The sequence below is a fragment of the Apteryx mantelli genome, chromosome 9 (genome assembly GCF_036417845.1).
Source record: "Apteryx mantelli isolate bAptMan1 chromosome 9, bAptMan1.hap1, whole genome shotgun sequence".
NCBI classification, from domain to species: domain Eukaryota; kingdom Metazoa; phylum Chordata; class Aves; order Apterygiformes; family Apterygidae; genus Apteryx; species Apteryx mantelli.
This window is the reverse complement of record NC_089986.1, coordinates 32,043,612-32,066,274: the sequence shown is the minus strand read 5'-3', so window position 1 is coordinate 32,066,274 and position 22,663 is coordinate 32,043,612. Positions and strand designations below refer to the sequence as shown.

General features: G+C 50.5%; 2 protein-coding genes across 8 annotated transcripts in view; both read right to left on the bottom strand.

Moving 5' to 3' along the window:
- The window catches only part of RAB6B (RAB6B, member RAS oncogene family), a 28,101-nt gene extending 12,158 nt beyond the window's left edge, over positions 1 to 15,943 (bottom strand). For 3 of the 4 annotated variants that reach the window (XM_067301500.1, XM_067301502.1, XM_067301501.1), the window contains exon 1: positions 15,797 to 15,943. In XM_067301500.1, the coding sequence (XP_067157601.1) occupies positions 15,797 to 15,866 (70 nt within the window). In that variant the 5' untranslated portion in view covers positions 15,867 to 15,943. Of the gene's footprint in view, positions 1 to 12,908; positions 13,009 to 15,796 lie in introns of those variants that run through there. The other variant, XM_067301503.1, reaches the window with a different exon arrangement.
- Positions 15,944 to 18,251: 2,308 nt separating this feature from the next.
- SLCO2A1 (solute carrier organic anion transporter family member 2A1) overlaps positions 18,252 to 22,663 on the bottom strand; it is a 42,974-nt gene continuing 38,562 nt past the window's right edge. For 2 of the 4 annotated variants that reach the window (XM_013952493.2, XM_013952495.2), the window contains exons 11-14: positions 21,647 to 21,819; positions 20,503 to 20,567; positions 19,805 to 19,925; positions 18,252 to 19,198 (exon numbers count right to left, since the gene is read on the bottom strand). In XM_013952493.2, the coding sequence (XP_013807947.2) occupies positions 19,078 to 19,198; positions 19,805 to 19,925; positions 20,503 to 20,567; positions 21,647 to 21,819 (480 nt within the window). In that variant the 3' untranslated portion in view covers positions 18,252 to 19,077. The remainder of the gene's footprint in view (positions 19,199 to 19,804; positions 19,926 to 20,502; positions 20,568 to 21,646; positions 21,820 to 22,663) is intronic. The other 2 variants (XM_013952494.2, XM_067301499.1) reach the window with 2 other exon arrangements.

Genomic DNA, 22,663 nt, shown 5'->3' with positions numbered 1-22,663 from the left:
TTCATCTGCGAACCCCCCCTTGGAGAATGCAGACCACTCAACAGGAGATCTGTTTTGGAGAAAAGCCATCTCTAGACATTGTCGCTGCCTCCTGAAACCTGAGCCAAGGCAGCATCTCTGATGCTCCCAGGGCTAATGCCCAAGTAAATATGCAGAGGAGGGGCTAGATCACTCCGGCAGTGCAGTCCACTCACTAATGACCTCACTAATGACCTCACTAATGACCTCATTTAGTGGCACCAAGCCAGCAGGGACCTTCCAACCCAGCCTCCAGCACCTTTATTTCTCCCAGCACTGACATGGGGTCAGCCAACTCTGATACGTCCCTGCCTCCTCTCTCCTCCCAATCACAGTGATCCAGCCTTTGCTGAATGTTTCTGGCATGCCACGTGCTATGATCTGCTCCATGAGGCTGAGAGAGGGGGACCAGCCAGGGCAGTTTCAATTATCCAACCACCCAGGTGGAGAAACTGCTTCCCTCCCCTTTCCCTCCAGCACCCAAGAACATTTCCACACATATGTGTGCAAATCTATCCCAAAGAAAGCCATGGGCGCTACTAGCCAGGGGGTGAAAAGGAAGAAGGTGGTGAGATTTGCGTTGCTACCTATAGGGGACTTAAAAGCACTCAGGTAAGAAACACTCATATGTTTGCTGACCCCTCACATGGCCAGACTTCAAAGCAACAAGATATGTGCCAATGTCCATGCTCACTCTGTTTCCATGACCAAAAGATGTAATTTCCTCAACAAAAACAACAGCCCTTTCAAACCTTTAGGGGACACAATTAATCAAATCCTCAAAATAAAAGGCATTTCCTTGCCCGCAAAGCTTGCATGTCTGTCTTAGTAAACCTCCCTGGGCACAAAGCCTTCCCTCTCCCCTGATAAAGCCTTACTAGATTCTGTTTGGGTTTAGAAATCTCCACTTTGCACTGGATTTTTGCCCATTCTCAGTTCCACGACACAGTGGCACAGTCTACCTAGGTGGCAGGAAGATGTCTTGCGCCCTGGGCAGCAGTTGCTGGACAAAGCGGTGATGCATGTTGCATCTCCCTTCCCACACATGCTCGGGAAGTCCACCTCCTGAGGATGTAGCAGTTAATTAAGGAACTGTGTGATGCCGTTCACCAGAAACCTTAATTAAATATGCTAATTTCCCCTGAGTTGCACCTTCCGCAGGGATCAGATGTGTTTCATGGTTTAACACCTGTGCCAGCAAACAGCGATGTTGGAGGGAGTAGGGCCCACATGGGCCCGGCCTCAGCCATGCAAAGCTCAACCAAATGCGTCATAACACAAAGAGCAAGAAATTTTGGCTTATGTTTCGGGATCTCATTACGGGATAATGCTGGAGTAAGCCTCAGTGACTGGGAATTGCCTGACCACATATCCCTCCCCCCATCCATCCCACTCGAGCTATAAACCTTTTCTTGCTGAGGCACATTTGACTCAATTTCTGGTGCCTGTCAAGAGGGACCAAAGCAGAGCCCTTCAGCAAAGAGCTCAGCACCAGCTTTCATCCCACCTCGGGGAGAGAAATGCTTGCCTGCACCTTGCTCCCCGCACACCATGGCTGCAGCTCGATATACTCGTGGCGGAAAAAAAGCTCCCTGCGACAGGGACAAAGAAAGGATGCACAACAAAGCCTATGTAAAGGCAAGCAAGGACTCGCCAGAAGACAAACAAGCTTATTAGCAGAGGAGTCCAAAGTAAGCATCCTGCTTTGGGGAACAAGCAGCCCCCCTGCAGCTTGGGACCACTGGATGGACAAACTACCCCAAGCCCCTCATTACAAGAAGAGCTCATCCCACACTTGCACTGAATCCTGACTTGCATCTACCAAGTCTTTCCTAATTACCAGCACACTGCTCTGGACTTGCCTTGTACCATCTGGGCTTCCCACAGTGGTGCAAAGATTGTTCAGAAACTACCCCTCAAGATGCAAGTGAAACCTGGTGTTCTGGCAACATGAATAATTTCAAAGAAAGCAGGTGCTGAATGTTTTGAGCTTTTAAACAGAAAAACCCCAAATGCCACACACTGGGTATTCTGACCAAGAAACAGAAGACAATGTTAATAGTTTGGGAGAAGGTTTTAGACTTTGCTCTCTCCCTTTTCTGCCCTTGCAGTATTTTGCTAGTCAAAGAGGTGAAAACCCCCAGGATTTTAGCTGCAAATCATGGCGAGCCTCAATATTTTTCCTCCCTTCAGGCTTCTCCTGTAGCTTCCAGCTCTTTTGCACACCCGTTGCAATTATGCCCAGCCGCACATGTCACAGGCATCCCACCTTCTCTCGACGCAAGCATCTCCCCGCCCGTGGAACACCCTGTCCCCGGAATACCCCGTCCCCACCAGAGCCATATCAGAACAGTCACAGAAAAAGGTAAGAAACTTCAAGGAATTACAGGCTAAACTACCTAGAAGAAAAGTTTATTCATCTTCTCTCGCAGCCCCAGACCGTGTAAACTCCAGGAAATCCACAAACCATCCACCTCAAACATGCCTTATACCAGGCATTTCAGAACCCAGTGAGGCAATCCCCCAAAAACCAGTCACTGGATGAAAAACCCCAGATGACAGAAACAAGATGAGAGAAACCCCAAAGAAAAAGACAGACCAAAGAAAAGAAAATGAGCGCACACATGGATACATCAATGAGCAACACGGCTAAAGCGAGGCCATGATCCTCCTGGCTCTGCTTGGCAATGTCACACACATGCCAGCATATCAATGCGGAGGAGGATCCTCAGTGCAATGGTTTCCTAAAGTACAGGCAAGCACGGCAGACATTCATCTCTCTGCCAGGGCCACTCCTTCTTACACTCACCTCCCACTTTTTGACTATTTTTGATTTGCAGCTAGCAGATTTTTTTTCTGCTCCATCCTTTTTGAGGCAATACAAGGACACCTGAGCAGCCCGCTGTGCTGTGCTGGCCCACCATTACCCAACAAGCTGATTAACTTTGCATGCTCGTCTCTCCTTCCTTTTTATCCAGCTGATCAGGCAAGTCGCTTGTTCTCCACCAAGCAGTCCCTACGTTCAGCTATTCCCTGTGCACACACTGATCCTTTCCCCATGGTCTGAAGCCAATTAAGCAAGTCGGGGATGAAAGCAGAGCAGAACAATTGAGCATGCTCTTCCATCCTCTGCCAGCCCACAAGCAGGAGATATGCAGGATGCAACACTCAGGCATCTCTCTGTGCTACGGCTCAAACAAAGTCACAGGCAGGAAATCTCTCTCAGGCTGGGTGCAGTGGTACACACTTTGGCAGAGCACACCAATATCCCAGCCACCCCAAAGATGCCCTTCCAAAGCATTAGAGAGCGCAAAATTAGCAGGGAAAATCCCTTCCACCCTGACAATTATTCATTTTAGAATATTCTGATTTTTTTTTGGTACAGGATTGCCTAGGGGCCTAGCAGCTTGTCTTCTGAGCTCTGAGCATCCGGGACTTGAGAGACATCTGCACTGCTATTTCACCTGGGTCCTCCTTGACCTGTAACTCCTCTTCCATCACTCTGGGCCTTTTGTGAGCTCTTTTTGGCCCCTGCTTAGGAAGAAAGCAGATGATAACGTGCAGTGAACCGACAGCAAACTTTGCAGATCGCAGCGTGTCAGCACTTACCATGCAAAGGGCATTCTTTGACACCTTTTTCCATGAGTTCCAAATACGCAAACACTTTATACAGTGCCTGATAACAGCTTGTCATCTGACACGACTTCATACTGCAGAGTGCCCACAACCTGCCTGCTGATTGCAAGACTGGCTATTTTAGAAAGTGGAAACCATATTGATAGTTTTTTGGGTTTTTTTATGTCATAATATATGAAATCCTTCTTACAGAGGAGAAGCCAATTAAAGAAAACCACTGGAAATTTTCCACCCAGTTTGAGCTCCTGTTCTCCTTCCTTTGGATTTTCAGACTGACACATTGCAGGAACGGAGAAGACTGAAGTGAGACAGTGGGTACAGAAAATGAGGTGGACTTATTTCAACAGCTTCTAGTCTAGAGGAGGGGTGCTGAAGCTACAGACCTTTATGAAAAGGATTTTTTTGCATGGCTACTTCACCTGTATGCATCAGGGACAGCTTTGTTAGCTTCCCAGCAGTAGGTCTGCAGCAATCGTGCAAGCTGGCAGAGACCTCCCCATGCAGGGCTTCATGACTCTATACTCACTGCATAGCAAAACGGATTTCACTTGGGTCCATAGGAATTTGGCAGTTATATTATTTTCTCTTCCTCAAAGTATCTTGGAGTTAGGATCAGGAAACAGGAAAGGATTGATCAACACATAAACCTAAAAATCTGGAGCTACTTTGAAAGAGTCTCTAATGATCTTTGATCTCGTGTATTTAAACTCCAATTAGTAATTTTTGTCCCATGTGAAACATGGGATGCAGCTGGAAAGATGAGGGGTGCTGCGGGAATGCTGTTTAGCCATATTATTTCCTTTCCACTGATTAAGCCTCGCCCTCCCTGCTGTTTTTTGTATCATTAGTAAATATGGGGCTGCACGACCACCTTATCTGAGGAGCTGTCATCTCTCAGATTAGGAAGCCAGCTATAAAGAGGAGCCCATGTACCAGTGCACAGACATATATTGGGTTGATGGTAACACAATGTGTAATTGGGTTCATTTCCTCCTAACAAGTATTATAAAGGCCCAAGGATGCATCAGACAAGCATCTGAGCTGTGTTGCTTTGGCTCCAGGTTTTCCGCTTCCAGGATACTTGCATTCATTTAGGGAAACACAAGTGCAACGCAGAACTGCAGGCAGGGGGAAGTCAGGCTTTGCACACAAATTGCAGTCTTTTTTCACAAGTGGGATTTATTTCCTCCCAGCAGCAGCTGCACCATTATAAGAAGAGTGATTGGTCCCAGCATGCTGCAGCTTTGGTTAAACTGGAAGTTTGCCGAGCTGTCTCCCTTGCCTGCTGCCCCGATCATCTTCATCCTCCTATTCCCTGCCAGCCTTTGCTCACACTAAGCACACTTGTATCTGCAAGCACTTTCCGTTGGGGTTTTTGCTCTTACAGAAGAAAAAAGAAGCCACAATTTCAGTCTCACTCCTTGATCCTCCACCTCCTCTACTCCCCATCAAAGGCACACCAGACCTCGGTGCAGCTCTCTAGCAATGCAGCCATGTCTTGAGCCCAAGAGCTCAGAGGGAAGGTCCTTTCTGCCCGAATGCCTCAGCCATTCCCCCCCCTGCCATGCACAGCCTCAGTTTTAAAGCAGACAGATCTTGAAATACTGGATTTGCTCAATTTTGCACTGTTTTTTTTTTTTTAATCTCTTGCTTTTAGACATCCTTGCTTTCCACTGTTTCCTTCTGTTGTAGCTCAACTCCGATATCCATGTGACAGCTGCCCAATGCTTTTACAGACTCTTTGCAAGAATAATAGTCTAGAAGTTGTATTTTTACTGCTGGGGTTTGCTTTGGAAGACCAAGATTAACACAGGAATAACAATAACAACTGATTATTGCTTTCCCTCACTCAGCATCTAGCTGGTGGCTGCCACACTACTTGCTTTGGGCGAAAAACTTGGCCCTGTTAAAAGGGAGCTACTTTGCCATTTACGCATCTGGAGCTGGGTTTCCCTCTGGGAGCCCTAGAGGACAACGAGACCTTCTGGCCTGCAACTCCAAGAGGAGCTGTCAGAAACAGCTGAAATCATCAGAAACAATGCAGATGTCAGGAGCATCAAGACCAGCCTGTCCCAGATCTAGCTGCTGACACCCTCTTAATTCTCCCCATAAATCCACATCTGCGGGCAGAGCTGAGCAAGCGTTTAGCAGAAGCTCATTGCTGATTGCCTTTCTGCTACACAGCCATTTCCCGCATTTGCAGGCACACGCACATTTGACGTCTCCTCTTCCCAGGCAGCGTATGTACCTTGAGGTATGTTCAGTTGCTTGCTTTCACCATTTCTCCAGCTCTAGCCCTAACGCTGCCCTCCAAAACACCTGGAACACCTTTCCAGCCACATGGATATTCCTTGGCATCACCCAACTTGTTAATGGAAATGCTGAGCAACAGCAGCCTGGGCATCCTCACCAGACACTGCTGGGGTGTATCATGGGCGGTCCAACTGGGTGGGACGTCTCCAGTCTCCCAAAGAGGCTCACAGGTGACCACTCGAACCCTTAGAGAAGCCCAAAGATTTCACCTTTATGACTTTTTCTCCTTCCCCTCTTAGGGCAGGGAACCCGATGAAGAAGGAAATCATGCTGCTGATAAAATTTGGACTGGGCCCTGGCTGCTCATCAGATTATTTTCCCAGGTGTTTGCACGCAGGCCAATAATTTGTTCCAGGTATATAATCATTTTTCCAGGTACTGATGTGACGTCCCTCACTCACCATTTTTAAAACAGAGTCAAGCCTAGCAATTTCCTCAGCTTTTGGGACCTGTGTGTTCCCCACTCACTGCTAATGATGCGCAGACCATTTGGACTGCTGCCTTATGATAGGGTTCACCAAGTGCCATTGTTTAAGAACACATTTGGAGAAGGCAGGTGTATTTATCTACTCTTCCCCTGTCTGGCCTGCTCCATTCTCTTCTTCTTAAACCTTCAGTTCTCTTAAGCATCAGATCACAACTAGCTTTTTTTTAGTATTGTAAATGAAAGCAGAAGCAAAAAAGAGCGTCAATTGTTCCAGCCTTCTTTGATATATCCTATTTGCTCACCTCCTCTATTAAGCAAGGGACCTGCACTATACTTTGTTCTACTTATTTGGCGTTTATCTATCAGATCCCCTTTTTTGCCTGCTGCATCTCTAGTTCATTGTTCACTATACCCCTTAGCATCTGATTTTGTTCTTGCAAACTTGTGCTATACTGTTACACTCCTCACTGAGCAGCACAGTGTCCTACTTTCTGCTCCTGGTGAAGGCCACTGCTCAAATGTTTTAACCACTGGTGGGTGGAGAAAAGCGGAACAACCGAAATTCTCAGGTGTCCCTTCGCTGCACACAGCAGCAGCCTGCCTTGGATGGGGAACACATCTCTAAGAAAGGGTGAGAGCAGGTTTAAGGCATGAGATGGGAACTCAGGAGTTTTGAACTCTGTCCTGTATGCATTATTTACAACTTTCAGCACTTAAAATGCACTTGAATGCCTGTGCACCATGCACAGAGGTGCTCTGGCAGTCTGAGTCTAAGCCCGAAACAGAGCCTCAGTCTTGCAAGCTTCAGGCTGAAGCCAGAAGCACGTGCAAGCGTGGAGCAACCACTGGCCTGAAACAGCACCCACACACAGCCAGGTCCCAGCACAAGAGCTGAACAGGCAGCGTGTGGGGGTAAAGCTGGGCAACCCAAAGCTGATTTGAGATAGGGGTCAGGGAGCTTATTCCTGGGCAAAATATCTCCTCCAGGCATGAGTGCTGCACCAGCGGAGGGTAAATGGGTGCGCAGATCCAGTGAAAGGATGCTTCCCAGGTCAACTCTTCTCTTTATGCTTTCTAGCATGAAAAGTGTTATGGTCATTTCAAGGTATCAGGAGGCTCAGCAGGACCTCAGGTGCCTGGAGGTGTGCATAAGGAGAGTTATCCAAGGCCTGGGGGTTGTTGTGTGAGAACAAAATGACAGCCCCTCAGTCTTTGGTTGGTATAGTGGTGACAGTGGGCAGAAGGCATGGCATACGGAAAATCTTTACAAAGCAGATGCTCTAAGAGACAGGTCTAGTACTCGAGCAGTGATGTCCCAGCCACAGCAAGCTCAGGATACTGACTTGGAGAGCTCATATAGCCCCTCCAAGGTCTATGGCAGGAGCAGCAGGAGGAAAGCATCACCACTTTTTCACCTGAGGGTGTCGAGTAGCACTGCATGGAGACCCACTACAGTGACTTGGTCCTGTCCTGCAATGAAACACGGGCAGTTCTAGGCTACCATCTCCTGCTCTTCTCATCTCCCTCCTCTCTCAGCCAATGCTGCTGAGCTGGTCCTTCTAGCTATTCTCCAAGGCACTACACATTAAGCCTGGCAAGGCTTGCCAATAGCCTTAGGTAGTTATTAAAAACTAGGGTAATTACAGACAATGTATAATTAGAACTCCACTCTACAGCAAACCCCAGCACAGAGTCAGCTTCTGAAATGCGGGAAAAAGCCAGGAAAAGGGAAACTGATGTCATCATGGATACATAGATACCATTTCATCAAGGATACCTGCCAGGCACCAGAGGCCTCGAAGGCCCCAAAGGTGAGAGCACAGAGGTATGAAATACTGCAGCGAGGGAGCAGCCTGCTACTCTGGCCATCTCCAGCGAGGCAGAGAGAGTCTGCTGAGCACTGTGGGTGATTTGTGCTGCAGGTCCTCCAGGCTAGTCCCACTTGCCTGGGGCTGCTGCTCTTAGACACCTCTCAAATAAGCGTGTGCTCAAGATGCTTAGGCTGAGAGCTGGAAATGGATGGGATTTGCTTTTGGAGCCTGGGCTACAGAGGGGAAGCGAAGGGAGCTCTTACGGAGTGAAGGAGGTGACACAACAAGGGAGATGTGCCTTGTTCTTGTGCACCCTGAACCCAGGGACACAAGGCCATTGAGCTCCCCTTCTCATGGCCCTCTGGAAGGACAGCTCCAAGATGTGTGATAGCAGCAAACAGCCCTGGCTACCTCCTGCAAGCTGTGCAGGGTCCTGAGGCTTGTCACATGGGGAAACTCCAGCTGACAGGGACAGGAGAGCAGACCAAAAAGAAGGGACAGAAAGAGATGGGATGGGCATAGTGAGGAAAGTGCAGATCAAACACTACGAAAATGAAAAATGGAAGGAGGAAGGCTGGAATGAAAGAGAACAGAGTGAGTCAGCGAGAACCAAATGCAAACCAGAACTATTCAGATGTGTAATTAAACCATGTTGGCCTCCCTGCTGAACAGAGAGTGCCCCGTTCCTGCCTGCATTGCCAAACGAGCCTTGCTCAGGCAGCGGGAGCGTACAGCACACCTAACAGCTGCCTTGAAGGCAAGGAAGCGTGCAAGAGAGCTGTGCATTAGATGCTGCCAGCTAAAGGCACCACTGGGACCTGCTCCTAGACCAGCTGGTGCTATTTAAGCATGATGGGCAGAGTAAGTGCAAGGGGAACAGAAGCAGGGTCCCTTGTGCCTTCAGAGGTATGTCCAGCCCAGCTACTTCTCCATGGGGTGGGATGAGCATTTACAGACTCTCTTGGCGCATAAACCAAACCTGGGAAGGGAGCATTCAAGGGAGTGTGGACCACTGTCACAGCGAGGCCCAGCTTCTTTTCCCCATGACCATGTCATCATGCTCTGCACAGCCCCCTAAGCAGCAGGGCCACCACACCAACACGCTCAGATCCCAGTCCTTCACCATGTTTATGCTGTACACTGCTAACCAGCTAGAGCAGCTCCCACGGGCACCAGACTGGAACCACAGCTGAGGTCTCCTCCATCAGCACCCCCATCCACATGATGCAGCTCCAGAGCAGGAGGCTGGATTTCCCAGGAGCAGCGAGCTATTGCATTCACCATCCCCTCCGCAATGAGGTCTCCCAAATCAGAGAGGCCGGGACAGGTGTCTGAGGGTTCCCAAGCTCAAGTGCATGTGTGAGATGAGAGGGACAACTCAGGAGCTCTGCTCTCTACAGGATTTTTTTTTTACCTAGTGCTAATGTTCATGGCAAGGAAGGTATCTTTTTCACATTTGGCTTTGCCACCTGGGTGATGGCACAGGACTGGAGCCAGACCAGCCTGCTCTCTGCGCTCTCATTAAATGCAAAGACCTGGCAAGGGTCAGATGAACAACAACAGGCAGAGGAATCCCAGTAACATCACTAGGGAGCATGAGCACCCTGATCCAACTACTCTAGGACTGTCACAGGAGAAGGACTGGACCATTGTCCCTGGTCTGAAACTCACTGAGATGAGCCAGCAAAAGAAACTGTCTGTCTCCTTCAACATGACTCACCACATAAGGGGGTTCTTGCCTGAAAGGGTATAGGGCTTAGTACAGGAGGCAGGGGGAAGAGAAGTTTGGGAGAGTGTAAAACTTATTAAAGGATATTTTAAGGAGATAGTGGGATGCACAAAACTTATTATGCAACATTTATGGGAAGAGCCGTAAGTGGAAAAATGGAGGGATCGAGGTGGTTTGAGGAGGAACACGCATGGGAAACTGCAGTGACCACATCTATGGGCCTGGGACTGGAGAAATCCCCTGGCTCCCAAAGCCCACGGAATTAGCCTACCTCTAACACATGGGTTACCTCTACTCATTCTGGAGCAGAAAAGGGCTCAGGGGTATGTCTCAAGGGGAACTGCTGCTCCTCTGCATCCCCAGACAGAGGACTCAGTCCCCGCACACACATATGCACCTGCAGACAAGGCATCAGCCTGTGAATGAAAGCAGCTTTACTTTGGGGGAGAACATATTCTGCAGCTGCAATGGCATTGTCCCCTGGCAGTGATACAAAAGAGGACTAGATAAATCCAAGATGGACCTGCTGCACAGATCCCGTCTTGTAACAATATTTATGGCCACAATATTGTTCTCTGGCTTGCATCAGAGAGAGCTGGTGGGCGTGGGCTTCCTGCAGAAGTCCTGGGAAAGAATATTTTGCCCTTGCCTTTAGATGCTTCCTCTGCTGACAGTCTTCAGGAAGGGGTACCTGGGCTCTACTTTCTCACACTCGTGTCCTAGAGACCAGTGCTTAGCAAAAGCTGGTGAGAGCAGAGGAAAAGACACTGCAACACTTCTGAGGAGAAGGAAAATACAAAGTGGGCTGTGTGACCTACTGTTTGAAGAAAGGCTAAAAAAATCTTCCAAGAAAAGGTTTCCCTGCATATAGAAGGCATTCCTTAATTTTATTTCCTTCTAACATCATCTGCTGCTCTCAGAGCTTTCATAGGATTTAAAAAACACAGGGAAGTACAAGAGAAGGCACACTTCGGAGAAGGTGCCTACTCTGAAGTGCTTATGACCTGAGAGACTGGGACAGATCACGGCAACAACATGAACTCCATTTTGCAGCTGGAGACCTGCAGCTGCAAGATGCGGACACCTTGCTCAGCATCACCTCTTGCAGGAGACCTTGCTTCGAAGCTAAGCATTGAGTCCACAGCTTGTGCCGTCAGAATTTGGGATGGATTTCTCAGAGAATGCCACTGAGATTAAATTAAAGGGCTGACAACCAACAAAACAGGGTTTTCCTGCAAGACAGCAAACAGGCAACTCCCCTGAATGCAGCAAGTCCTACTTCACCCCTGTGGAGGAGTAATGCACAGGGGTGGCACATCCTGGCCCCTACCCAGACCCCCTCCATCTCCCGGGGCATAGGTTTACGCTGCGTCTAGCAGTCAGCCTCCAGCAAGGGAAGGTTAGTAAGAAGCAGTTCCTGTCTTCACGCAGCAGCTTCAGGGCTGGGAACAGACCAGATGATGGAACAGCTCTGGGGTTATTATCATGGAGCAATGCTCAGCGCAGCGCCAACAACATTACATGCACCTACTCAGCTTTGTTTCTGCCCACAAAGCCGGCCAGTGCAGCTAATGCTGCCTGCATTCACATGCAAGAAGAAAGGATACAGATACATTAACTATTTCTGGCTCCGTTTCTGTCCCTCTGCTGCAGATAGGCGTTAGCAATCCTCTTTTGAGTTTTATTTGAACACGTGAATTCCTATTTTCTCCTCTTTGGTTTAATCCAGGTCATGATGGGAAACTGGCCGTGCTCAGTAAAAGCTGGATATGTGAAAGCAAGCACAGAACAGAGGGAAGCATTCAAGCGGTCACCAGCTTTCTTTGGGAATGCACTTGGGAAGAGAAAAAGTAAGTCCAGAAGAGCAAGGAAGGGACACATAGGTGGGAACCAGGTCCCTCCTTGGCCACATCTTTATAAGTGGAGGGAATTTTTGGCAGGAGGCCTGTGAAGCAAAGCAGCAAGCGAGAACTGGTGCACCCCATCCAAACAGCATCCTTATATGCGAGGTAGCAGAGAAGCAAAGAAAGTTCATGAGAGTTGGGAGATACGAGGGGCAAGCATCCATGGGAGAAGCAGGTCTCCAAATCGCTAGGCATCTTTGCGAGCTGGAGGTGATCTCCCCAAAAGCAGCATGCAGAAATGCGTGTGCTCAAACAGGAGAGCAGTGCAGAAAATACTACCCTTTGACCTGCAGAGAAGTGCTTTCTTCTTCAAGCCTCGACTAACATGTAATGCCTCTTCTTTTTTTCCCCCTTAATTAAAACCAAAGAAAGCGTTTCCAATCAGTGCTGAAACACCTCATTTAGAAAATAGTTGAAAGAACTGCTATTGTTTTTCCAGAATCTTAAAGCTGCTTTTCTCAGCTGAAACACATGCATTTGCAGGAAGCTGAATCTACTTTTTAAGGAAAAAATTGGGCAAGAAGTACTGCTCATCTTTTAGCAGTGGGCTTACAAGGAAGATGCTGCTGCTCACCAGAGTCATCCAGTGGTACAAACACAAAAGGCTTATCCTGACTGCAATTGCACCAAAAAGCAATGGGAAATAATGCCCGACAGAATCAGGGTGCAGACCAGGCTCTTGTTTCTCCTTCCACAACAGCAGTGCTCAAAGTTGACCTGAAACCGGGGTGGGAATGCCTCTATAAATAAGAAATAGTGGGAGGAAATGCAATGCAACGTTAACCCTGTTGCTGGTTTAACCTCCTTCACTCTGAACAATACAAGATGCTGAAGAAAGCAGCAGGTATATGCAGTACTACAAACTGGCTCAGCCCTTTGCATCCTTACAAGGCACAACGGAGGCTTCTTGGGTTTCTCCATATGGATTTTCACCAGCAGAAGCCAAGCTCCCAGGTCAAGATTCACAGGATATTTTCTCCTAGTCATGCTAGCAAGCAGCAAGACTTACTACTGGTAGAAAAATAGTGCTCTGCCCTGCACCGAGGGAGTAACAGCATTTGCTCACTCACATGATCCAGAGAAATGTGCCAGGAAGGTCTGGTTCATCTCCCCCAACCATGGCCATCTTGAAGCCAGGAGTCCCTCGAAGGCAAGCCATTCCTGCAGCCCAGCATCCCTCTGAGAGCAAGAGGAATTGCCTTTGAAATGGGAGAAATTGTCCTCTACTGCCCCGAAAGCAGGTTTGGAAGCTTTCCTTCTGTAACCAGTGTCTTCCCTTGACCTCAATCAGAAGATCATTATCCATGGATACAAAGCACAAAATTTTTTTTTGCGCACATGACAGGTTCATTTAGTTCAGCCCCTAGAGAAGAGACCCAGAGTGCTCACTTTACTAGAATGCCATTAACCGAGATCAGCACTGTAACCGTGCTGCAACTGCACACCAGGGCCTCTTCTGCCCATGGTCCCCACAGCACTGGGAGAAGCACAACTGCCACCAGAGTGAAATGACAGCAGCCCAGTACCCCAGCAAAGGTCTTGCAGGCACACATTTCAGAAAGGTGAAAAAAAACCACCCAAGTTCCCTAGCTAGCTCTCCATGGCGACTGACTGCTGTTTAATGAATTTGTCTCCCCGTACTGAGAGCATGGATGGGGGGAAGAAGAGGAATGCTGTGAAAATGCAGGCTAAATCCTTTGCTTTGAAGGCATCCATCTGCAGATTATCATCGAACAGCTTGCCAGCCGCAGCTGGCTGTGGATGCAACAGGGTAAAGGGCCAGTGCTTGGGTAGAGGGACCTTGTGGTTTGTTCCATACAGGAACAAAGCTCAGAAGCAGAGGGTGCAAATGCAGATCTTCTCCAGGATGCTCAGGAAAGGCAGCTTGTACTGCCACCTCCTATCCTGGTCCAACAAGGTCTCATGCAGTTAAAATACAAATGGCTATTATAAGAGACTGGCTGTATTTACAGCACTCCCTGTTAATCAGTGAGGTATCCTGCAGCTCAGAGACTGCAGCTGGGCAATGTCCTGCACAGACAGCGCAGTGCCCAGAATGTCCATCTGGGAGCTTCTTGCTGCTTTAAAGAAAGAAAGAAAAGAAAAAAAAAAAAAAAGGAATTATATAGCAGTAAAGTCACACGGAGATGCTACATGGGATTTACCAGTTGCACGAGGCTGTCCTCAATTAAAAGGCAGAAATTGCAGAAAACTGCAAAGTGGGAAGTAGAGAACGCAAGGCAAGATGGGCACCATGGGCAACCAGCAGCCTTCTGTGCCATTGGCGGGGCGAGAAGTTGTTCAGCTCAGCCCTAACAATGCAGCAGCCAGGAATGCTGCCTGTAATCAGGATGCTTGAACTGAAGAGCAGCCTGAACAGACTCCTGCTGAGGCTGTCACCAAATCCTCCCTGTCATGCTCCAAACCTTTATCATCTTTACCCTGACAACATATTAGCTTTTCCAGAAGGGCTGAGAAATGACTGCTGCCCTTGCATTACGCTAGCTCAAAAAAACGCAAGCAAGCTACAACCATGTGATTTGGGAACAGTAAAGTCCAGCAATCCCTCCTTCTTGATGCTGCAAACAGAGCTACTAAGGAAGTTATAAAACCATCGCTTTTCCCCATGGCAGTCAGGCTCTTCATGTCACATTCTCTTGCATTCTGCAACATTTTTCCTTTTGCACACATAGGTGGCAATTCAGGAGCAGGAAAACAGAAGCAGGAAGAAGAAATCCTAGCACAGCTCGGAAGCTCTGGAGCCCCACGTACTGGCCAAACCATTTTGCACCCTGCAGCATTTCCCCCGCTTCTTTTTTTTCCCCTTTCTTTTTAATCTCTCCAAGGGGTGAGCATTAGGGCAGGGGACCACCAAAGGGAAAGCTGAGCTGCTTGGCTCGCATCAGGGTGGACCCTAGCCTGTCCTTCACCTGTAATCCCAGCTGGCACAGACCCTCCACCCTCTCCTGAACGGTCCTCCAAGCATCCCTCATCCCACTAGCGCACAGGCCAGGCAGAGAGGATCCTGCCTACCAGAGCGGCCCCCAGTCTCCAGCCAGCCAGAACCCATCTCCCAGGAGGGACACCCTGCTCCCTGGCTTGGGGGCAGCAGCAAGCCCCCCACATCTTCTGTGGCCACCGTTCTGGGCAAAGACAAGCAGTCCCTGGGGCCTCCAGTGCTGGTTGCCAGTGCCTCACTGTGGCCCCCTCTCCAGCACAGCTCAGTTTCCACCAGGTTTCTGCCCCACTGCAGCTGCCTCCAGCCCAGTTTGGTCCTCCTTACCCCACTGCAGCCCCCTCTGCAGTCCCACCAGTCCAGCTCGGTTCCCACTACCCCACTGCAGCCCCCTGCCCTGCTGCAGCCCCCTGCCTGGCTCAGTCCCTCCAAGCCCTTACCCCACTGCAGCTCCCTGCCCCAGTGTGTCCCCCCCCCAACAGCCCAGATCGGTCCCCCCCCTCCCTGAGTTCTCACCCCACTGCAGCACCTTGACCCGCTGCAGTCCCCCCCATCCTGGTTTGGTCTCCCCTACCCCACTGCAGCTCCTTGACACTCTGCAACCCCTTCCCCCATCCTGGCTTGCTCCTTCCAAGCTTCTACCCCACTGCAACTCTCTGCCCCACTGCAGCTGCCTCCAGCCCAGCTCGGTCCCCACTACCCCATTACAACCACCTGCCCCAGTGCAGACCCCCAGCACAGCTCAGTTCCCCTGCACCAGTACAGCCCTCTAGCCCAGCTCACTCCCCCTACCCTACTGCAGCGCCCTGCCCCGCTGCAGCCCCCACTCCCCCTACCCCACTGCAGCGCCCTGCCCCGCTGCAGCCCCCACTCCCCCTACCCCACTGCAGCGCCCTGCCCCGCTGCAGCCCCCCCCAGCCCCCCTACCCCACTGTATCCCCCCAGTCCCCCTGCCCCCCCGCAGCCCCTGCCTGCTGTGGCCGTGCCCCCGCCCACACTCACCGCTCTGCTCCCCCAGGAAGACCAGCTTGAATTTCCGCAGGGGGTTCCCCAGCTCCCCTCCGGCGGACATGGTGCCGGGCCGAGCCGGGCCGGCCCGCGCTAGCCACCGCCCCCGGCCCTGCGGCGCGGCCCGCGGCGAGCGGGGGGGCGAAGGGGGCCGCGCCTGCGCGAGGCCGCCGCTGCCGCTGCTGCCTGTCGCTGCCGCTGCTGCCCGCCGCTGCCTGCCGCTGGGCCATCTCCAGTGACGCCCTCGCAGAGCTGCCCACCGCCTCTCCTGGGAGACTCAGCCGGGCAGATCTGTGCCCCTCATATTCATACCTCTCCTGGCCCTTACTCTTTATTGCACACGCTCGCCGCAGTGCTGCCTCTCCAGCCCCAGCGCTCAGCAGCTGTCACAGATGCATGCAGAGCTGCTCCAAGGCAGCAGTGAAATAAGTCCTTGCGTTTAATTACATGAATCTTGCTTCTGTTGCTGGCCCCTGGCCACAACAGCTTAAAGCAGGATGGCTCCCCCATGCAGAGCATTTCTGCGTCCCCAGCACAGCAGGCAGGCTCTGCAGCTCCTGTTGGGCTGCATGCTCGGCAGAGCCTGCTGCGCGATGTAGGGGACATTGGGTGGGACCGCATACAGCCCACCTGTGTAAATCCTTGCTGGCCCCTCAGCTTCGCTGCAAGCTAGCTTTGTCCAGGTAGCAGGGTACATGGCCAGGCAGGGGCATGGCTGCAACACAGCGGTGCCGCAGCTCAGGCAGGGCAGGGGCAAGAGGCTCAGCTTAATAGTGGCTCCCACGGGCAGAAGGGGCAAGCCCTTTCTGTTGATTTTTCCAGCTCTTTCTTCACACCAGCTCTTACCAGAGAGCCTTGAATGCTGCCAACTAACCTCCTACAAATGGGGTGAATGCACCCAGCATCTTCCTTTCACATTTATTTGTGCGGTACAGTTCATCCAAGCGGCAAGTGAGGAGGCTGTCTGGAAACAGTTCACTGCAGGTACTTTGAACCCTCTGCCTCAGCGGGCCCATCTCAGCCCTGTCCCATCTCAAACCCACGTGGGCAGCACCTTGTGCCCTGAGTGACTGTGAGGTGCTCAGTGAGGGCAACTCCAGACTCTGCACAGGTGAAATAGGGCTTTGCAAAGCAGCCTTGATGGGAAGGGGAAGCTCTGGGGTCCCCATGTTGGAGGACTCTGTGCACTGCAGGTGCTGGGAGCATCACCCCCACCCTTCAAGCACTGCTCCAGGCACCTGCAGACACCTCACGGCAGTGTGCAGGTGGCCTTCGGGAGGGCACCAGTGACATCTCGTGGCAGTGACAGTGCAGGTCTAGGTGGGGAGGGCCCAGGCCACCACACCAGGGGAGGATAGGGAAGGCTCCTATTCTCCCTGGCTGGCCATGGTAGTCAGCCGGTCAGACCCAAAGGACCTGTCTCATAGCCACAGGAGCATGAGGTGGTGTTAGGTGAGGTAAGACCATGGTGAGATTTACCCCTGGATTAAAACCTGAAGTTCCAAGTCAGGAAACAACCCAAAGAGATGAGGGAACCAAGTCTGTGTCTTGTCTGAGAGGGAGCAAAGACCTATACCTAGCCGTGTCACACCATGCAGAGCTCAGTGTAGTGTGGGGTGCCTCCTGACAGCAGCATCCAACCAGCTCGGATGTCACCTGTTGCTGCCCCACCAGCCTATGGGCAACCCAGCCAGCTGCTCTGGGGTTTGGAGCCCAGCTGCCAAGTTCATTAGGATAAATGACTCATTAGGCATCAAGAATCACTGAAGTCTGACCCCCACCCTCTGGGAGCCAGCTTTTAAAGCTGAGATCTGCTAGTGCGACACTACATAAAGTGACCCAGCACCCTCCTGACACTCTCCTTCACTTCAGGCCTCTGTAGGTATTTCATGTTGCACACTTAAAATCGATGACCAGTTTAGAAAGCACAGTGTACAGGATTGTGAGCTTAATTGCTGATGGGCACAGAGCTCTCATGGCCCCTCTCAGGGCCATGCTTTCTAAGATATGTGTTCCTCTGCATAGATTTGTCTGGAGCTTGATAGCAAATTGTTGGGTGCTGGAGAACAAGTACCTGGGCCAGATTTCTGCCTAGAGGAGCTGAGCTACTCCTTCATTACCTAAAGGTAATCTGAAAGATGCTGAGCTCCGTTGAATCTCCTCAGTCCTGGGGTCAGGAGAGCAGGAGCTCCATGGTGGAGCTGCAAAGGCCACTGTGAGGAACACCTCTGCTGTCATCCCTTTCCAGAGGTCTCCCAAAGGGCCTGTTGCTCAGAGGGAGACTTTCTTCCATAGAAAAGTCTGCCAAACACAGTGCGCCAAAGCTGCAATTCTTCCTTTTAGCTGGCAAGGGATAACAGCACCTCCCAGGATGTGACCTGCAGCCATCACAGGAACCTAACCCATGGTGAAAGGGGAAGGAGCTCATGGGGAGATCAGCAAAACACGATTGAAAAAGTGATGTTTATTAAAAAACACACAAACAAATATTCTGTAATAAACCACTAGTAATAACTTTTTACAATTTTCATGTACTGTGTCCACAGTGACCTGTGTGAGGGATACAGGGAAGGAGAGGGAAAGGGACAGTTCCCCAGTGCTTCTCAGACTTCTCCCCTGCTCTTGTCCCAGCCAGGCAGACATTGCCTGGCTTGTAACATGCTGAACCAAAGCAGGCTCTTTGGCCTGAGCAGGCACCTCTGTGGAAAAGGGATGAGGCTGGGCTGCAGACCTCTCCCGGCTCCTGCTCTCCTGCCCTTACCTCCTCCTGGAGACCTGTAACAGCTCAAATGTTCCTGCTTGCCTCGTGACAAGCCTTCAGCATTTCCCAAGAGGCAGTCATTGTGGCTGGAGGCTGCCCCCTTCCCAAAGCGATGGACAGGGCTTCGCCAGAGAACGTAGGAGGACCCGGTCCTGGACATGGCTAGTCCTGAGCTAGCCCTGGCACCCACGACCTAGCCCACAATCACCCTGGCAGGTTCCTACTGAGGTTGGTTACAGAGCTGGCACAAGGCAGTGCTTGCATTGTAACGTGGGTGAGCTGCTGGTGGGTGATCGCAGTCCTCCCGAAGATCCTGGCTGGCAAGTCCCTTCTCGGCAGCACAGATGTTTCACTGCGGGCTGGGTAGGTGGGTTGCAGTGCAAGTTGCAGTAGAGGAGTTTGGAGCTTGTCTGCTAATATGAAGTTGCTCCCTTACAAAAAAAACATTGACAAAGTACTGGTAGTGGGTACAGGCAGGCTGGGGAGGTGCATTCAGAATCAATCCTTGGGCAGGCTACACCAGACCAGCTGCCTTCTCTTGCACATTGTATTCCTTGCTTTTCTTCACTTTCCAGCTGATGAGGACAAGAAGCATGGTGCCTATCACTTTGTACCCAATCTGCAGGCCTAAGTATCTGTCAAGAGAAAAGAGAAGAGCATCGTTCCTGTCAGGAGCAACACAGGGCCTTGTCCTGTCTAAAGATGGCATTGCTACGGTGCAGGGAATGGAGCCCAGCTAGCCCCATCCTGCTCAGCACTGAGTTGAGTTGTGGCCTGTTCCCATTCCAGCTTCAGGTGCTGCTGTACTGGGACACACTAGGGCAGGATTCTTCCTCTACATCAGGACATGGCCTGTGCTGCGCTTGTGTGTTTGGAGCCAGACCTAGAGGTATGCAGGGGCCATGAGAACTCAGGGACCTGCTTTGTTGTCCTCCAATTTCTACCTTGAAAATAATCCCAAGGGAGCTGGATTTTCTTGGTGAGGCAAGATGACTAGTGAACCTGACAAGGACACACATCTCTCCAGGATGGAGCCCCAAGCACCCAAGCCTAGGCTCCAGGAACTGCCTCTTAGCAAGTCCAGGGGATGTTGAGAACGAGTGTGGGGCATGAGCATGGTACATTCACCTTCCTGGGGGTATTTCTGGACCTAGCCAAAGGTTTTTGAGGTTTCTGCAGAAACACTGCACGTGTGTGTGCATGCGGCGGTGACCCAGTGGAGTGAGCGCGCGCGTGGGTACCTGTTGCGGAGGAAGTCATTGTTGTAGTAGGCGCAGAACCTGCGTTGGGTACACTGTTTCTGCCAGTAGATGCAGGAAGAGTCAATGAGGGCACCGAACATGGCTGGAGCTGGCAACCAGGCTTTGGAGAGAGAGGCTGGGTCAGGCCACATGTCGCCTGCCGGCACTACTGACTCCCCTTCCTGTCCTGCAGTGTCACATGCTTGTGTGCCTAAATACCTCAACCTCTGGGGTCAAACCCAGCAGCTCTCAAAGCAAGCCTGAATGGTACTCTGTTTATTGATTTCCCTTTGCCTGCTGCCCCTTTGCCTCCCTGAGAAGGTTCAACATCTCTTGTCCTCCGAGTGAACGCTTTAGCAAGTTATCCACTTCCTGTTGTTTCTTGGAGACCCTTCAACACCACCAGGGAGAGATCTCAGTTGGTTGCTGGAGCTATGGCAAATCAGGATCTGTCCCTTACTGCTGCATCACAGAGCGTGGTTGTAAATGAGGGTTTGCAGCCTTTTATTCGAATGGGGAAAAATAAGGATCAAACCCAAACCAGGTTGCACACTGCAGGGACCTGCCAAATGGCCCAAGTTAGTCATACCAGAAAGGGACAAGAGGCTCTGAGAGCCCTGCTGTCTTCCCTTTGTTTTCCCCCTGTTTAGGCAGTTGTTGAAAGGTTGTGTGGGAGCTGTAAAGAGATGGACACTCACCTAACACTCTCATTAGTAAGAACTGGACTCCAATAGCAAATGACTTCTCATCTTGATTCACCACCCTGCAGGAGAGAAGTCACAAGAGTTGAGAGTTAGCAGAAAGCTGTGCTTGTCGCTGAGTGCGGACAGCTACCATGCATGGCTGTGGCACTGCATTCAGGGTTTCTGGGTTCACTGAATCTAACAGGAGCCATCAGGTTTAGCTACTTCAAACCACATTTCTCCCCGGGGACTAAGAACAGAAGAGAGCTGGGAAGCTGGGGAGCAGTTGCTGAATGATTCTCAGGAGAGTGGGATGAGATCAGAGGTCCTCACTAGAGAGCTCTGCCTGGAAACCCATAGGGATTTTCAGGGAAAAGTCATGAAGGCAAAGTGTGGAGTTTAGTTTTTAAGAAATGTCTTGCTCAGTTTTCCCAGAAAGCCAAACACAAACAGCAGTGTTATTGAAAACTGGGAACACTCCACTTTTTAGAAAATGTCATCTTAAGTAGCTGGTTTCCCAACTAGGAGTGGTGGGGGATGGTGGGGGTCACTGATAGGGGCATTCAAAGTGTGCAAACAAGAGGCGTTCCTGCTTTCTACAGACCCTCTTTGGCAAGTTTCCTAAGAAAAGGGAAACCTGCAAAATTGGTTCACTTAGTGAAAAAGCCCATCTCCTCGTCAGATGTTTATTCAACACTAACATATTGCCTGGCTCTCATGGCGATGCTCAGTCACATTTCACATACCCCACCCTGGGCAGATGTCCTCACTGCCCCAACTCAATGACAGGTAATTTACACCCCCTCTGAATTTAGCCCTGTCCAAACTTGGCATATTTACATGTTTAAGAGGCAAGTTCTGCAACTGGTCACATGACAACTTTCCTTGTGACTTCATGGGCATGAAAGTGCTATGGGTTTGAAAACCCAGTCTCTGGCCTGGAAGAAGGGGGTAAATAGTGGATTGGAAATGAAGAAGAAATCACTCTGGGCTGAGCCTTTTGTGTCCCAAAGTGGGGGGGGGAGGAAGGAGAGCTGAGAGAGGTTTCTTCCTTCCACAACTCCTAAGAAGCTGCTTGGAGGCTCCATTAATCCCAGTGCAAGAAGCCCGGCAGATTGTGCTTTACATGTGCCTTGTGAAACCCTGGCCTGTTACTCACCGTAAAACCATCATGTAGAGGGGATTGTGGGACAGGCATGCTACCAGTGCAGCAAATGAGATGAGGAATATGGCAGGAAGGAGCATGTGGGAACAGCTGAGGGGACAGGACCCAGTCTTTGCTGAGGACAGCCCATTCACAGCAGGGATCAGGGAACAGTTCTTGTAGGCCTGCTGGAAACAGTTGGAAAAACTGTAAAGCTCCAGAAGTCAAGAGTGGGATTTTCAGCAACACGACAGGCTATGGAGCTAGCTGGAGGAAAATTACTTCCTGAACCTGTGGCAGGAGTGAGAGAAGGACAGGGGCAATGTTTTGAGAAATACTGTCAATGAGTGTTTACTGCACGCAGGAATTTGGCAACCATAAGGATAGAGGCAAATCGAAATCATTGCTCCCGGGCCCTGACTTTGTGTGAGTGTGATGAGTGCATCAATTCCAATTTTAATGGAACAGCCCTGGCTTCCCATCAGGTGACCCAGCATCCTGCAACATGGTGTGCTGCCATTTTTCATTTTGCTGAGCAAACTCCCAGGGCTTTATAGAAATTCCCCAGTATTGTTGTGATGGTGCGCTACACCAAGGCAGATCTGCCCTCATCTAAGTGAGGACTAGCAGCCTGGTGCTCCAAGTCATGAGAAATGGTTGGTGTGAACCTCAGAGGCATTGGAGGTCTTGCTTCGCTTGGAAGAACCACTGATGATCTCCTGGTGTTTTATGACCGATTTATTCAGAATATTAAATTACTGGAAGATCTGCATACCAGCAGCACAATGAAGTCTCACTCTCCAGCTGCCCATCTCCCAGCTCTAGCCCTTGACATGCATTCACACAGTGTCTTGCAGTCTCTATCACCTAGTGACATCTACCCTGTGCTAGTCAGGCACCACCTAATTCTCCATCCTTTATGCACACACAGATGCCTGTTTTTGGCAGTGCAATGTGCCCAGTTCATGCTGTCCAACTTCAGATGCAGCATTCTGACATTTCCCAGTTTTCATGTCCTTGCTCACACAGTAT